General features: G+C 36.6%; 1 protein-coding gene across 6 annotated transcripts in view; it reads left to right on the top strand.

The window, feature by feature from the left end:
- SLC4A7 (solute carrier family 4 member 7) overlaps positions 1-17,253 on the top strand; it is a 112,839-nt gene that overhangs the window by 67,103 nt on the left and 28,483 nt on the right. For all 6 annotated transcript variants that reach the window (XR_007457400.1, XM_049628917.1, XM_049628919.1 and 3 more), the window contains 7 exons: positions 664-821; positions 2,438-2,525; positions 4,279-4,425; positions 8,069-8,175; positions 10,364-10,538; positions 14,127-14,260; positions 15,439-15,684. Coding sequence is in view for 5 of the 6 variants with exons in the window: in XM_049628917.1 (XP_049484874.1) it covers positions 664-821; positions 2,438-2,525; positions 4,279-4,425; positions 8,069-8,175; positions 10,364-10,538; positions 14,127-14,260; positions 15,439-15,684 (1,055 nt within the window). In the remaining variant the exon portion in view is untranslated. The remainder of the gene's footprint in view (positions 1-663; positions 822-2,437; positions 2,526-4,278; positions 4,426-8,068; positions 8,176-10,363; positions 10,539-14,126; positions 14,261-15,438; positions 15,685-17,253) is intronic.

Below are 17,253 nucleotides of genomic sequence, written 5' to 3'. Positions count from 1 at the left end.
ATTCTGTTTATAGCCTTTTCTTTGTAATTATACACAGATGACTAAATTTGATGTTATAGCACTGTCCTATGTCTATAGTGATAAATGGCTATTTATTTTAGTTTTAAATAAAAATAAAAACAACTTTTTCCACTTAATGAAAATACCGGGGAATACACAGAACGCTCTAAAATAAAAAGTACTTATAAAAAAATATGTATAAAATACAAAGGGGCTAATTCATTTCTAAGATTAAGTAAAAATAATCATGAAATGAATATTTTTTAGCACTGTGTATAATTTCATGAACCATTGTTAGTTTGTGAGCTATATTTTTGTCCTTAGTAGTTTTTAATGAATAGTGCTATAATCACTGAAAATTTTCTCTAGTTTGTATGTTTGATAACTTAGATCTCTGAAGTAGTAAAGATTATGACAATTAAAACGGTTGGGAGCATTGTTTGATAGATGTGTTTTGCTTGCTTTTTTGTATTTGTCTACTCCATTCTTTACATGTGTGGGGACTTTGGTGTTTATCCATTAGATCACCAGTTTTGATTAGCGAATAGTAGTCTTGAAAGCATTTTTTTTCTTTCTTATTTCCCTCAAAATAGAGTTATAAATTTGATGCAGATTTATAAACCATGCAGATTTGATTTTTAATTATTATTTATTTGTCAATAGGTTGATATGAATTTCATGAGAAAAATTCCTTCAGGAGCCGAGGCATCCAATGTTCTGGTGGGAGAAGTAGACTTTTTGGAAAGACCTATAATTGCATTTGTGAGACTGGCCCCTGCTGTTCTCCTCTCGGGGTTGACTGAGGTCCCTGTACCTACCAGGTAATGTTCTCAGCATGTCCAAAATCTGAAAAGTTTTATCTGTTGATAAAAGGGATAAAAGCTTACTTTAATTAATATTTTCATTGCACTGGATGCTTTGACTAGTAGAGCATAAAAGAGTTCTCTTTCTTTCTGGAATTAAAAAAAACAAAAACAAGAAGAAAGTATCCTTTGAAAAATACTTAGCTGGGGGCGCCTGGGTGGCTCAGTCGGTTAGGTGTCCGACTTTTGATTTCAGTTTGGGTCGTGATCTCAGGTCGTGAGATCGAGGCCTGTGTCGGGCTCTGGGCTGACAGTGGGGAGCCTGCTTGGGATACTCTCCCTGTGCCCCTCCCCTGCACTCTGTCTCTCTCTTTCTCTAAATAAATAAATAAACATTTAAAAAATAATACTTAGCATCTGTACCTTTATAAGAAGTTTGGTGTTTTAGAAGCTTTGGTTTAAAAGACATGGCTCAGATTCAGACAGATGTATTATGTCCTGTGGAGTCAGAATGGAGTTGAATCCGGAAAGGTCAAGTCTGACTTAATTTTTTATTTATAGAATGAGGATATGATTACTTCCTCATTGATGATTGATAAGTACCTCTGAATTAAGCAAAATGCTTTGTTCTGACCTGACCAAAATTTTCTGTTCAATATATGTAATTTAAAAAGGGGGAATATCCATAAGAATTAGCAAGTTGTGTTATAGAGGATAATCAGTTTGTTAGTTAACTGATTTAATTATAAACTTAATTGTAAATAAGAGTAATTTTTAAAATCTTTAAAAAATCATTCATATAATATTAAATATGAAGAATTAATTGCCATTTGGTTGGAATACGTGTGCCTATTTTTAGTATGCTTTCCTGAGTTGCATTAGTGGTGCAGCGTTAAGGTAAGTGAGAAAAAATAATTCCATAGATTCGCACTTAAATTCTCATAAAGCAAGAAGGTGAATGCTTCCAATTTGGACAAGTGTGAATATTAATATTTTACTGTGGTGTTCATGAGGATGTGGTAGGCAGCTAAATGCTTTTTTATTTAGACACTTACAAATAAATAAAAAAATAAAATAATGTGAGGTTTGATGTTAAATTTGTGGAGCTATACATAAAAATTATTTTTCCTTCCATAGTCCCTTATTTACTCATTAGAGTCTTTATCCAGACTGTGGTTTGAGGGTTTGTGACTGTTTATTTGTACACACTGAATTTACTAGGCAAACCTTACTTGTAAGTATTTAATAGGATTGGTATTTACTCAATTTACTCATTTACCTTTTTTTCAATACAGATTAGATTAAATTATTTACTCAAATTCAAAAGGGTAAAGGGAATGGGAACTTCCCTTGAGTGTAGAACACTCAATTCTTGAATCACTCGTTTACCGTAAGGAGGATGGGGAGCAGGAGGTCGGTAGAAAGTTTATGAGTGCCTTGCCTAGTTTTGACATCTGCTTTAGTGTGAGTAGAGTTGTTGTCATTTTTTTTTTTCCGGTGATTGGTGTGCGGGGATGGAAAAGAGGGCTGAATGTGGTTTCCGTGTTTACATTGGAATGATTTCTTTATGACTGCCTGCGTTTAGGTTTGTATGTTATTTTTATTTAAGTCTGTGTATTTTAATGTTTCTTTAGGTTTTTGTTTCTGTTATTGGGTCCAGCAGGCAAGGCACCACAGTACCATGAAATTGGAAGATCAATAGCCACTCTCATGACAGATGAGGTAATTAAAATGCCCTATGAGGTGGACACTGTTTACGTGGTATATAATATAAAATCCCTTTGAAGTGGAATTTCAATCCTTTCGAAATGGACACTGAATGTAAAACATATGTCAATTACAGTTCTCTTTTTGTTCATAGTGAAGCTTAAAAAATTGTCCTTGCTGTCTGTACTCTTTTATTCACTCTTCAACCATTTACCTTTGGTAAGATCTTCAAGACCTTTCTGTCAAGATCACTGGATACTCTTTGTCCCCCAGCCCCTCCACATCTGAGATTATTGACTACCTTCTTGAAATTTTCTCCATCTTGGATTTCAGGATATCATTTATTTGGGTTTTGCTCAGGACTTTGTCCTTTCCCCTTTTCCTGCTTTTTTTCTCCATAATTTCTCTCTCCCATTTTTGAACCCCTTCATTGAGCTTGGCCTATATTGACCAGGACTTTTGTTTCTCTTTGGGGGAGAGCTTTGTAATCAGGTGTTAGACATGTCTGCCTTATGTCCCTAAGGCATCTGAAATTTCACATATCTGAACCTGACCTCCTTTCTCTGTCCTGTCTCAACCACTTAGTCACCAGATTCTACTGATTTACCTCAATGTGTTTTGCATTTAGTCTGCCATCTCCTTTCCATCTCCACGGCCATTTCTCTGGCTTGGACACTCTCACCCTTTTTTCTTTGGCAATTAACGTGGACTTTATGGATCTTTCTCTTACAGTATTTTCCTCTACACTGCTAATAACATGCAGATTTGAATATATCGTTAATACCCAGATGTATCTTGCTATATATGTATGTTTATATTTAATTCTTGACCATTGTCTTCAAAGGGTTTCCCTGATCAAGCCTCTGCATATTTCTTGAAACTTTTATCCTACTACCACTACTCACCCTTCCTCCCCCATTTTTTTTCTGGCCACATTAGCTTCCTATTAGTTCTGATGATTTATGCTCATTTCTGCCTCTGAACAAATACAGTTGCTCTTCCCTTTGCCCAACTGTCCTTCCATCACCCCATCCCACCATTTGCATGGTTTTTGTCTCATTTCATTCAGATTTCTCCTAGAGTGTTACTTCCTCTTAGACCTTCCTCGGTCACCCTTTTCTTCTCCATCAACTTTCTTTCCTTAACCCTGCTTTATTTTTATCAGAGTATTTATTATTACTTGCAGTTACATACTTATGTAATTACTTGTTTTGCTGTCTTTCCTTCTGGGGAAAAAAAAAAAAGAGTTCTGAATGCAGGGACTTTGCCTTATCTATGTCCAGTGCACTATCCACAGTGCTTAAAATTGTGCCCAGCAAATGGTAGGCAGACAGTAAATATAAGTGATCAAGTACCTGAATTTTTTAAGTAAAATATTTTGCAGATCCATGCTCATTTCTTAGGATAAATGACCCTAAAATGTCATAGAAATCGAAATGACATGCTACAGTATTATTTTATTCTGTAATGACTAGTAACCATTTCTCATCCAGAATACTCTTTTTAAAAAAGTTGTTCTGTCTTAATGCATCACTCTTTTCTTTTGTTGGTTGATTGCTATTAATTCATCTGATAATGCAATTAGTGGGTTACTTTTTATGGTTGTTACCCTGGGTGGAATGGAGACCTGCCTGGGATAAGAGTTTAGGTAATTACCTTTGTTTCAGATTTACTTGTAATATCTAGAGTAGGTTTACTATATGTTTACTATATGTAGAATTTTCTTTCTTCTTTAAAATCCTTTCACTCAATTTTTTTTTTTCTGTAGATTTTTCATGATGTAGCCTATAAAGCAAAAGACAGAAACGACCTCTTATCTGGAATTGATGAATTTTTAGATCAAGTAACTGTCCTACCTCCAGGAGAGTGGGACCCTTCCATACGCATAGAGCCACCAAAAAGTGTTCCTTCTCAGGTAAGATTCCACACAACCCTGTGAGTTGCTTTGTCCTAGTTAAAATATCTTTGGATAGGTTATACATTTTTATGATTCACAAATCAAAACTGTATAAACGGGTACACTCAGAGCGGTTGTGTCCCTGTCATGTTCCCTTTACCTTCTTACCCCTGTACCCACCTCCCGTGGAGCATCATTGTCCTTCTAGTTTGTATTCAGTCCAAGGGGATGCAAATATAGCTCTGTTTCCTCCTTTCTTACCAACATACCACATGTCCTGTTCTGCACCTTCCTTTTTTTTTAGTATAACAGTATATCCTAGAGATGTGGATCAGAAGACATCACGGAAATATGTCTTATTTTTGTCACAGCTCTGTTTTATTTCATTTATGGATATACTATAGTTTATGCTGTTTCTGGGCTCAGGTTGTCTTCAGTCTTTTCCTTTTCTAAGCCGTATCACAATATTTATATGCCAGTTTAGTCTTGTGCAGGTGTATCTGTAGTGTCGGTTCCCAGAAATAGGATTGCTGGCTCACGTGGAACCTTTTTTATAATTTTAGTAGATATTACCAGAATCCCTTCTTACTGGGTTGCGCTGTTTTGGACACCCACAGTGATGAATGCCTCTTTCCCTACAGCCTCGCTAACAGCGTGTTACCAAACTTTTGGATACTTGTCAGGTGGATAGGTATCTTTATCCTACTATGTCAGGTATTTTAAAGTGGTTTTTATTTACATTGCTATAATTAGTGAAATCGAATATTCCTGGATATATTTTGTTCATTGCAACCCCCCTGCTCCCGAAACACACAAAAACCACACCTTTTCCTAACATTTAAATCATTTGTTGATCCTTTGGAGTTTATCGTGGTGTATTATGTGGAATATGCACCTAGCTTTATCTTTTACCTACATTGCTGCCAGTTTGTTCCAGTTTATTAAAAAGTTGAGCATTACTCCCCTTGATTGGTGGTGTTGCCTTATCGTTTTGTAAATTTCCCTTTGCATTCAAGTCCTTCTGGAATTTCTTTTCCATTCCATTGGTCTCTGTTCATGGACCAATTCCATACTTTAATTTCTGAGGCTTTTTGGCATATTTTAATATCCAGTAGGTGTAGATTCATTCTTGACCCTTCTGTTACTCTTGCTTTCCTGAATTTTCTTGGCTGTCTTTGTATATTTATTTTTCTAGGTGAGCTTTAAAATGAGCTTTTAATTTCCAGAGCTAAAACCTATTTTCTAAAAAACTGTGATGGCAGTTAAATTTGTAAATGAACTGAGGGAGAGTTGACATCTTTTAACATTGAGTCATTCAAGAACATGGTATGTTTCCCCCTACTTGTTTTCCGATTTCAAGTTAGTTTCTGTGTCCTTAAGGAATGCCATAAAATTCTCCTTTATCTATACTTTACATACTTGGTGAATGTATTCTGGGCATTTTATTTTTAAGGTCTGTATTGTAAATGAGGTTTTGTTCTGTTATATCTTCACTTTGTTACTTTTATATATAAAGGCTCTTTGTTACTGAGTATTTCTTTTTTATTCTCCTCCCTTTCTGAGTTCCTTCATTGTATGTAATAGTTTTTCAGCCATGTCATCTGCAGTAAGATATTTTGATCCCTCCTTTTCTCCTTACAGCTCTAGTGTATTTTCTGTTGTCTGATTGTATTGGCTGAAATCTCTAGTAATGTTGAGTGGCAGTTGACTTTAAATGGGCATTTCTTAATTTGTTCCCAACTGTAGTTAGTGTCCCTCATGTTTCTTTCATTAAGTTACTGACATTGAAGCCAAAATACACATTTTATCATGCTCAGAAAGAATCCAATTAAAGTCTGTTTCATTGAGATTTTTAACGTAAGTGGATGTTAAATTTTTCAAATGGCTTTGTAGCATCTCTGGAGATGATTGTATGACCTTTGATCATTTATTGTGGTAGACCATATTAATAGATTCTTTAATTTGAAAACACTCTTGCATTGAATGAACCCAAATTTGGCTTCAGAATGCTGGTCGCCTACATCTAATATTTTAAGTTGTTTGCATCACTGTAAGTAGATTGGTCCGTAGTTTTTTGTGCAGTCTTCTGGCTTTCATATCTTTCTTCTATTTATTTCATATCTGTAAACTTTCCCTTCCCTGTTTTTTTTAAAACTTTAAATAGCTAGAGTAATTTGGTTCTAAAAGTCTGGAAGAATTCCTTTGGAAAATTTTCTGAGCCTGAGTATTTTGTTGTATGGTGGACTTTACAACTTGCTTGTTTCTTCTGCAGTGATTGATTTGTGTAAGCTTTCTCTGTTTTCTGGGGTCAGTATTATATTTTCCTAGAAAATTGCCTATTTCCTGTTTTTCTGGTTTCAGTTTTGGGGAAATTATGTGTTCCTTTGTATTACCCATTTCTTTAAGGTTTTTAATTTATTTGCATAGGGTGGTGTATGTACGTATGTGTGTGTGTGTGTTCAAAATTTCCTTCAGTTTGAAGCTGCCTCCTTGTCATATCTTTTACTGTGTGTTAGCTAATGGTTTAACCTGTTTCTGAAATAGAGCAGCTTTTACAGCTTGTTTCAGTTCTCCTTTTTTTAAAGAAGCGTTTTGTTTTCTAACTCCGTTTCTGCTTTTAGTGGTTTCATTTCATTACTTTCACTTCAGGAAAGAATCTGTTTTCATATTTCCTGAGCTGGATATTTAATTCATGTATTTGTATCCTTTTGTTTTTCTTAATATAAATGCTCAATTTTCTTGAATGATGGTTTTGCTGTATCCCATGGATTGTGTTATGTAGTGTTTTCCATTTCTTTTGTTTTTTAGGAATTCTGTAGTTTTGTACTCTTCTTTCCCCTTTGAGCTAAGATGTAATTTAGTTTTAATTTTGACATTTTCAAGCGCTAATCCTATGATTATAGGTGTCTTGCTACGCTATAAATGTTGAACATATAAACCAAGTAGTGTAAGTTTGTAGTTCACCCAGAGTTTTTGACCAAGGGGATCTCCTGGGATGGACACCCTTCCCCTATCTTTCTTTCCTTCTCACAGCTGTGTCATACACAGCCCATTGACCGCTGACCTCTGGAGGTAACAGATTAGAAGTTACTTCCTTGATCTTCAAGTGAAGGGAGGGGGAGCCTTTATCACTCACGCAAGTCTTGAGTTAGTGATAATAAAGTGCAATAGGAAATTGATTTTTATGAAAACGTGTTTTGAAAAGACAACTCTTGTGCTACTTCCATCTTCAGGGAAGTATTGTGGTAAAAGGAAAATGGCATTTACTTTTTTATTAACATAAAGTGTATTCTTCATTAGTATGAGCAATATTTTAAATATTCTGGTTAGAGAGATGCTTTTGGATGTTTATTTTCCTATTACTGAGTGACAATTTGAGATGGTGGGTATGAATGTGTTTTATGTAGTATATTTGGTTTAGGATACAAAATACAAAAAGCCAGTCAGGCATAAAGTTGAAATGTTAATAGAGACAAATATTACATAACTGTTCTAATGTGCAGTTCATTTCAAGTGGATGTTTATATGAGGTATCATTATTTCCAAGGGCATTGATTAGATAATGCAATCAATATAAGATCTCCTGTTCCCTCTAATTCAGGAGTGCCATCTGAACTTTTTGAAAACAGAATTCTGAAAATGTGTTTTTTGTGAAATTCAGGAAAAGAGGAAGATTCCTGTATTTCCCAATGGATCTGCCCCCAGCTCGGGTGAGACACCTAACGAGGCCGGTCATCATGCCGGGCCTGAGCTGCAAAGGACCGGACGGTGGGTACAAATACTGATTCAGTGTGGGTGTCTTTTGAGGACTAGGGGTTGATTTGATGAAGAAGGCATAAAAAGTCTTTTTCTTTGCAAGTATATGGAAGTTAATCTTGTACAGTGTTTTTTTTTTTCTATGTTTAAAATGCATCATTATATAAGTGTATTTTGTTGAGGAAAATTATTTAAAAATAATTTTACTAGTAGATGCTTGGATTCTTTATATCAGGCTTTAATTTAAAATGAAAATATTATGGCCCATACAATAAGAATATTGAGCAGTTACATAGAATATAGTGTAATTTACATTACCCATTCGGAAGGTTCTTGAAGAAGGTGTGGAGTGCTATTAAAATTCTCCGTATAAAGTTACAGAATTATGGGAACAGAGAGGAATTACAACCAATAGTTTGTGTGTGTGTGTGCATAGATTTAAAACTCTTAAGTGAACATTGTATCATGAGATAGGGTAAAATGAGACAGCAAAGCTAATGAAACCATGGTAATGATCCCTGGAAACCTAGTTAGAAAAACTGTTGAAGGTGTTAATTTTGGGAATAAAAAATAGAAATACTGCTAGGTGCAAACATTGTCTGAAAATACTTTGTAGAATAGAGAAATGTTACGGTATTTCCATACTGTAGAAAAAAGCATGTGGATATTGATACTGTTGTCCACGGGTGGTGGCTGTGAAACTAAGATTTTGAACCTTCTATATTTGTTTAAGACATCAGGATACTTGATAACAGCCACATTATTAGGGGTATTGATGACATATGCCTAAAGGACGCTATCAGAGAAAAAGAACAACTGGCTTACTGAACATAAAATTTAGAGAAACTTGAACACACAATTTGTTCATGGTCTAATATATTAGTCTCTGCAAGTATCCCCGAACACTAGCAGTTACTGTTACTTCCTCGGACTTCGGACTGAGATCGGGTTAGTCAGTGAGAAATACCAAGTCAGGCCCCCACTGATCTCACGGTCCATCACATGAGAGCCTCATATAAACTGTTGATCAGTTGTTGATTTGATGATGTGGTTTCATTTTCGACATGATCATTGACACCTTTTTTTATTGCAAGTTGATTTCCCCTGCTGTCAGATTATTTACACAGTAACTTCTGTCAACTTGTCAATGTGTATTTAGTATTTAGTTTGCAATATTAACTTTTAAAAAGGTAGAATGGTAAACCTTGAAACATCCAAAACATTTTAAAGCTTAAGATTACTTTTTTGGTGTATTTTCTGCAGAATGTATGTTTTATGAGTCACAAAACCTTTTTGAATTACTGATTTGTTACTATTTACTGAGTACCTACTATGTCCTGGGCAGTGTTCTAGACACTGGTGATAATGGCAGTGAACAAGGAAAAGTCCCTGCCCCTCACTGAGGCTTATATTTTAGTAGAGTGCTTTCAAGTCAGATGTATCCAAAAGTTAAATTAAAAAAAAAAAAAAAAAAAGACAAAAAAAACACCTACGTTGAAATGCTAAGGCTCTGATGTGCAAATACACATTTTAAATTTACCAATTTAAACCTTAGTTTTCTCCACATGCACGTGAACTTGAGTACATATCCAGTAAATTAAATACCCTGAATTAATTTTTTAGGCTTTTTACCTGGACCAGAAATATTTATGTGATTGAAATAGTAATTTTAAAAGTAATTAAAATTATTCAATTCGCTACTGAGTCTAAGCACAGCATACTGGATTCATAGTAAAGGGTATTTGAGGACTTACGGTTTATATTGTAATTGCCTTCCTGGTATTTCTGACACTTGCCTTTAAGATTTATAATGTAGATACTAACTGATAGAATTGCTTATGCATATTTTCTTGAATGGACTGTTAGGTTTTATTAATTTTTATTGTATATTTTCTTGTACATTTGTGTCTGAAATTACATTTACTCATATAAAATCATTTGCCTGCAGTCTTGTCAGTATATAGTCCATAAAATACAGATGTTTATGTGTCTTTTAACGTAACGAGATCTGCCTTTCCTCTGTCAGTGGATGAGATTAAATGAGTGTATCTTCTGTAATTTGTATCGTGATTTAGCTAGGATATTAATTTCTGTTGACAAAACACTAGGCACCAGCAGTTTTATGTAGCCCATAGATTTAGTTTGAACTAGCTAGAAGCCTCTAGTGTACAGTTTGACGAGTTTCATCTCACCTATTTAGGCTTTTTGGTGGTTTGATACTTGACATCAAAAGGAAAGCACCTTTTTTCTTGAGTGACTTCAAGGATGCATTAAGTCTACAGTGCCTGGCCTCGATTCTTTTCCTATACTGTGCCTGTATGTCTCCTGTAATCACTTTTGGAGGGCTGCTTGGAGAAGCTACAGAAGGCAGAATAGTGAGTACAAAGATTGGTAGTGGCCAGGCTCTTAGCTCTTCAGAGGCAAGTGTCTGTGTGCATTTGTCTCACTATTCCTACTTTTATTTGAAGAGTCTACCCACAGCATGATTAACCTGTCCCAAAGCAGACTTCCCCCAAGGGTAATTGCTATGGAAAACATGGGGAAGCCATTTGAGCAGGAGAAGATGCACAGTTGAGGTAAAAAAAAAAAAAAAAAAAAGAAAAAAAAGAAAAAGAAAAAAGAAAAAAAAGAAAAAAAAAAAAAAGAAAGAAAACAAGAAAAAGAAAAAAAAAAGTTGATCCTGGCCTGCTGGATGAATGGTTTTATAAACTGAGTAAAAGGCTTGTATTGTCTTTGTTGTGGGGTGTGGGGAAGGGTTGGTGGTGGGAGACAAATTGAACTGGTTCTGGGTGGGTCAAGGGTGGGTGAATTTATCAGTGGGGCTACTTCATATCCTGTAAGGCATCATGGGATTAGTTAGAGCCCTGGGATTAATGTTAACTCATCAGCCCTGGTGGGTAGGCCCAGACTAGATAAGTAGCCTTTGCAAGTTGTAGAAAAATGGTGGATTTCTAGTGTTGTTTATTTTGCTGTTACTAAATTTGTGTAAAAGTAGTCAACGTTTTAATTGGAAAGTGTAACTGAAAACTGCATCCATATTTTGATATGACTAAAATGAAAGTTTTTATGACTTTTTGTTCTTGGTAATGCTGTATGAGGGGCTGTGGGAGGCATGATAAGAGTATCCAGTGCCTTGTAAAATGTTGAAAAAGACTTTTTTGTTTGTTTATTTAAATTTTAATGGAATTTAAATGAGATGATTTGCAGTTCTTAAGTGTATTTTATTTAATTACATTTGCTCTTAGGAGGAAATTCATTTTTTTCCAGATAAAAGGTAAAAAAAATAGCCAGAAGCTAATTGATCATTATTCAGTTAAACTATTTCATGATCTGAACGTGAGACAAATTTGACAACTAAAATTTCCTTTGAACTCAATTTATTCTTGGTTATTTAGATTGTTTTACCCCTCAATCATTTTACCAAGGAAATCTGTTTTTAATAAGTTGCTTTTTATGTGTTGTTGCAAAATATACATGTAACTCTGCTGGTCCCCCTGGAAATGTGTCTTACCTGTTACCATCATGGAAACAATGCTGCTTTGCTTTTGGACTTTCCTGCACTGCCTGCCTTTCTCATCCTGCTGTTTAATATACCCTGTGCCTGTGATGGTGCTGTAGGCATCGGGGGGACATAGACAAGTGTCAGATGAGCATGTGTCTTCTGTCCTCAAGGCTCCTAACAAGACAAGAAGATACGGTAGTGTGTACCTAGGGCGTCATGGTGTGCTGTGGCACATGTGAATGAGATCGGGGGGAGCTGTAGCAGGTGGAAGGACCACAGTGAGAAATTCGGAGTATTACCGAGGAAAGTGATACAGAGATGATGCGTTTGTTTTCAGGTGCTTTGTTGGAACGTCAAGTAGGAGGTACGGTTCCAGAGTTTGTACAGTGGAACAAGTTTGTAAGGAGCAAGAATAAAGGTTGGGAATAGGTGACGGTGACAGGGGAGATCATTCAGAGTGAGGGGAGAGGGAAAAGTACGGAGTTACGTTTGTGGACCGGAAGAGGAATGAGACTGCGGAGGAAAATGGCCCAGCAGATGAGACACAGCACCACCAGAACTTGAAAAGAGGAATCAGGATGATGTAAGTTTGCAAAAGCCAAACTAGAGGCTATGAGAAAGAAGAAAGATTAGCATGGAGCGGTCACTGCTGTGCAGTGGAGAGGTACAGGGAAGACACTGGTAGGGCTTCTGGTGGGTAAGATGGAGACTTCTGATTGTGGCCAGAGGAAGGCAGTGTGGTAGGGCTCTGGTTTCTTAGGGAGAGAGACCGTTCTGCTTGGGAATGAACATAAAAACCATTTACAAATGAGGATAAGACTAGATCTGGGTGAAGGAACTAGTGAACGTGCCAGTAAAGGGCTTGGGAGAGGAGTGGCGGACAGAGTGGTAAAAGGAAGGGCTTCCTGGGACAGGTTCTGCCTTTTTAACACCATGTTGGGAAGGGAAGCTATTATTCTGTGCCTGTTTGCCCCCAGTTAGCATTTCTTTATTTGCCATCTGCTTGCTTCTCTTCTCGGTTTTTTGCTCTCTCTCGACACCATGTAGACATTTTTTTTCTTTGCCTTGAGCTCTGCTTCAGTTCATTCCTAAATATGCGTATTCTGATTGAACCGTGTATTTTATAATGGCTTAGCAGTTAATACGGGCCCTTTGTTTTGGCTGACGGATGTGAGTTTGGTCCTATTTTATACTAATAGTTGAATAATACTTTTACTGCATACTGTTATTTTGTGATTTTGATTTTGGAAGATGCTGTTCTTGCTGCTGATGAGAATCTCTGCCATTTATTGAGTGCATTCTGTGTGTCAGCCGGTAGGCTGGCTAGGTGTTTTCTCAAACACCGCTTCATTAAGTTCCCCCGGCTCTTACCGCTCCTGCTGAAAAATGAGTAGGGTTGGGCTCGAAAAGTTTGAATAACGCCAGTGGCTTAGCATCTAGTAGTAAAGGGTCGTCTGCTCCAATCTGGTTCTGAAGCCCTGCTCTTCTGCTGCTGTGCTGCCTCCCACGTCCAGGCGGGGTGCTTCTCACGAGCTTCTTTTCCTTGCCTTTCCCAACGATGATGGGCTTTCCCCTTTCTTGATAGTGCGTTCCAGTTGACCTTGATGTTGTGAGTGATGAACTGTTCTTTTCTTTCTGATCCCTCCCCTGTGTCTAGTGGCATAGCCTGTACCCCTTATCATCTAATTAACTAATGAGTTAGGATGTCTTATTGGTAGAAGTTGACATACTAGCTTTGATTTACACTTTCTTGAGTCTTTGATTTTCTTATTTTACCTTTTTTTTACCTAGCTTTAGTAGTCACATACTTCTTCATTGAATGGTTGCTCTGAGTTTTTAAAGGAGATATTCCATCTATTTTATGTTAAAAGCATTTTATTTTTGATGTCTATTGGTTAAGCCTATCATATAAGAGTAATTTCTTTGAAATGTGTGGAAAATTGCTCTTTAGAAATCATTTTGCGACTGATAGGATCAGTTGTTAATTTCTGACTTACCTATCTGGAGGAGTCTTTTTTTGTAGCACACCATATCGAGTATTTAATGTTTCCTATTTTTTTAATGAATTATTTCAGACATATAAAAGTATGCACAATAACAAGTGTATTTGTACTCCCTACAGACTTAAGAGGTAAAATACCCATAGATAGAGTTAGAATCTAGGCTTCTCTTCCATTTACTCCTCCCTCCTGCCTCCCACAATACTGAGTTCTGTATAAAGGTTGATTGCAAAAGCTCACTTTTAATATGAAAACAAAGCAGTTTTCCCTGTGTATTTAAGATGTATTTGTAATTGTCCATATTTAAAACAGAAATTTAAGAATCAAAAGTTGTGTCTGCTTTGTGTGTTTAACTACTTGATTTGTGTTTTTATTTTTCAGACGTCTTATGTGTATTTCAGTAGGTCAGAGATAATGTTTATGATGTATTACTTCTATTCATTTCTTTTTTCCTTAAACAGAGTGCAATAGAGTCTCTTTTTGGAGCATCATTAACTGGGATTGCCTATTCGTTGTTTGCTGGGCAACCTCTAACAATATTGGGGAGCACAGGTCCAGTTTTAGTGTTTGAAAAAATTTTATTTAAGTTCTGCAGGTACGTAATAGTTATTTACTTATCACATGTGTCTACGTATGTGTATAATTATATTGCTTATTAACTTTAGTTAAGTGCATTATATATTTAGTAGCTGAAAAAGACAGTATACATATTTTCAGTATTTGGGGGCTACTGTGTGGTTGACCCTACTCCCGTCCCTGCTATTGTACCTACCCCGTCACCGTGTGTATAAAATCAGTGCATTTGAGTCCTGGTCAACAAATCACTTGCGCAATAAAAATCCTTTGTGCTGGCAAAAGCATCAACCCAGCAAGAAGGAGTTAATCTAATTGTTGATTAGCTGGTATGTTGGTCTTTTAAAGGAATTTTAAAAAGAGGTGGATCTTGGAGGCTGTAGCTGACTTTGCCAATCAGGTCTATTTAGCAGAATGAATTTTAGCTGTCAGAGTGAGATGTCAGTTTCCATTGGCAGGGTTCACAGTGTGGGAATCAGTTCTGGGTACTGTAGCTGGTAGAGTTGGAATTTGACATGGCCAATGCTATTCCTTTTGTGAGATAAATGCCATTGAATATTTTAGCCTGAAACCACTTGATCCTATTGAAATATCTGATTCATCTAACTCATCTTGTTCTGATTGCTTCTTCACTGAACAAGCTGATTCTGGTTCCAATCTGGCATGCCAGCTGCATAGACTAAGAGAGAATGCAATGACCTGAAGTGTTCTGGACTCTGTGGTCTTAAAGTAATTTCTTATTTGAAATTGAATTTAAAAAATGAAGTCACTTTCTGTGGCGATACTGGTGGCGGAGGAGATGTTAGTGATGGCTGTGGAGGGGACGGGGTGTGGTTACCATGTTAACGTAGAGCTTCCGGGTCTTTAGAGAGTCCCATGTAGTTCTGTAGACTGCACGTCTGTCTTCTACTCCTCAGAACTGATTTCTAAAGTGAGGTCTTTGTTTTTGAAATACTGATTGCCTAGCGGATTTTCACTGTAAATCTTTTATATAAGTAAGCTGTTATAATTCTGTTATCTTCAGTTGCAGCAGAGACATACCGAGGGCTTTCTTTAGTCATTATTGTTATTCTGTAATTTACTCTTTTTAGGGAGCTTATGTTTTTAGACTCTTGTTATTGCTTGTTGTGAAAATCTTAATTACAGATATACACTGCTGTGTGTGTATGTTGATCATGTCCACATTTTTTCCCTAAACAGAGATTATCAGCTTTCCTATCTGTCTTTAAGAACCAGTATCGGTCTGTGGACTTCCTTCTTGTGCATTGTTTTGGTTGCAACAGATGCGAGCAGCCTTGTGTGCTATATCACTCGATTTACAGAGGAGGCTTTTGCAGCTCTTATTTGCATCATATTCATCTACGAGGCTTTGGAGAAGCTCTTTCACTTAGGAGAAATATATGCATTTAATATGCACAACAACTTAGATAAACTGACCAGCTACTCGTAAGTGTTTCTCTTTTCCCCAATATTATTGGAATGTATTTTTTGCAGCAATGTCTGAGCCTAAAAGCATTTATTTTGCATGTGATGCTCATGGTATATCTAGCTGTAACTTACCCAACTAGCCATGTGGAGGTTGACTTGTTTGTTACAGATGAGACTTGACCGACGCACTCAGTAGGAACATAAATACAGTTGAACAAATTCAGTCATTTTTATTTCCCGAAACAACTTTCTCAAATGTGTGTATTTTTGGTCTTCTGTTTGAATTGGATCAGTCAATTTAAATGCAATTCTTTGGCAACTAAGCACTGTATATTTGAATCAAGCAATTTTGTTAGATCTTGTGTTCCATCTCGTATTCTGTAACCAAGTCCTGAATGTGGGACGCAGAGATTTTTATATTCCTCGTAGTTTGCATTTTCATTAACATTTTTGAAGTCTGATCATTTTTATTTGAAGTTATTTTTACGGTGTAATTTCAGCACACTCTGATGCTGTTTGGTGGACTGTTTGCTTTGTGATAAGAAAAACATGAATTGAACATCTTTTAAGACTCTGGAATAAAATAGGATTTGAAAAGTGATCATAATAGTTACAGAAGGTTGACAAATATATTCAATTAAAAGTCTAACATATCTAGGTAGATGCCTGTATTTGCTGTCTGTAGCATATAGCATTTAGTATAAATGTGATCCTGCATTTGATTGACTTACAAGGAGAAAGTGGTTACCAAAATACTGGGGTACAACTGTGTAGTGCTGTTGCATAATTCATATCACATTTGACTTAGTTATTCATATCCTAGCCCCTTTTGTGTATGAAGAAACAGCCTCATGGAGCCTTGGGTCAAACACAGCTAGGAAATGATAGAGCATGGAATGAATCCAACGTCCAGCCTCTTGCCTCTTCTTAAACAGCTGATAATCTAATTGGGAATATTCCTGTGTGTTTCTCCTTTTTATTTTTTAAATCCACAGTTAGAGATTTCTTTGCTTGTGTGTGTGTGTGTGTGTGTGTGTGTGCGCGCGCGTTTCTAGTTTTTCTTTAGGCGAGTGAGTTCTGGGGATATAAACTGAACTTTCCGATCTCCTTATGACTTTCCTAGTTCTACCCTGATGAAAAATTGTTTTTCATTTATTTCTTTAAGAATGAAACTTAAGATCCATAAAGGATAAGCATGAGTAGGTAGGGCTTGTCAGAGTACAAAGCGGAAATAGGAGTATCTCTGTATTGGGAGCTTCGTGCTTCGTTTATGTGTGCCTGGGGAGGCAGAGCTGCTCCCGTGGGGGTCAAGTAGGTAAGATTTAGTAGAGTGGCCTTACTAAATATGGTAGTATCTTGTCAGGTTTTAAAAGAAAATAGCGGGACGCCTGGGTGGCTCAGTCGGTTAAGCGGGTGACTTCGGCTCAGGTCATGATCTCTCGGTCCGTGAGTTTGAGCCCCGCGTCGGGCTCTGTCCTGACAGCTCAGAGCCTGGAGCCTGTTTCAGATTCTGTGTCTCCCTCTCTCTCTGACCCTCCCCCGTTCATGCTCTGTCTCTCTCTGTCTCAAAACTAAATAAACGTTAAA

The sequence above is a fragment of the Panthera uncia genome, chromosome C2 (genome assembly GCF_023721935.1).
Source record: "Panthera uncia isolate 11264 chromosome C2, Puncia_PCG_1.0, whole genome shotgun sequence".
In the NCBI taxonomy this organism is placed as follows: domain Eukaryota; kingdom Metazoa; phylum Chordata; class Mammalia; order Carnivora; family Felidae; genus Panthera; species Panthera uncia.
Note: the sequence above shows the minus strand (reverse complement) of the source record. Positions and strands in the feature narration are given on the sequence as shown.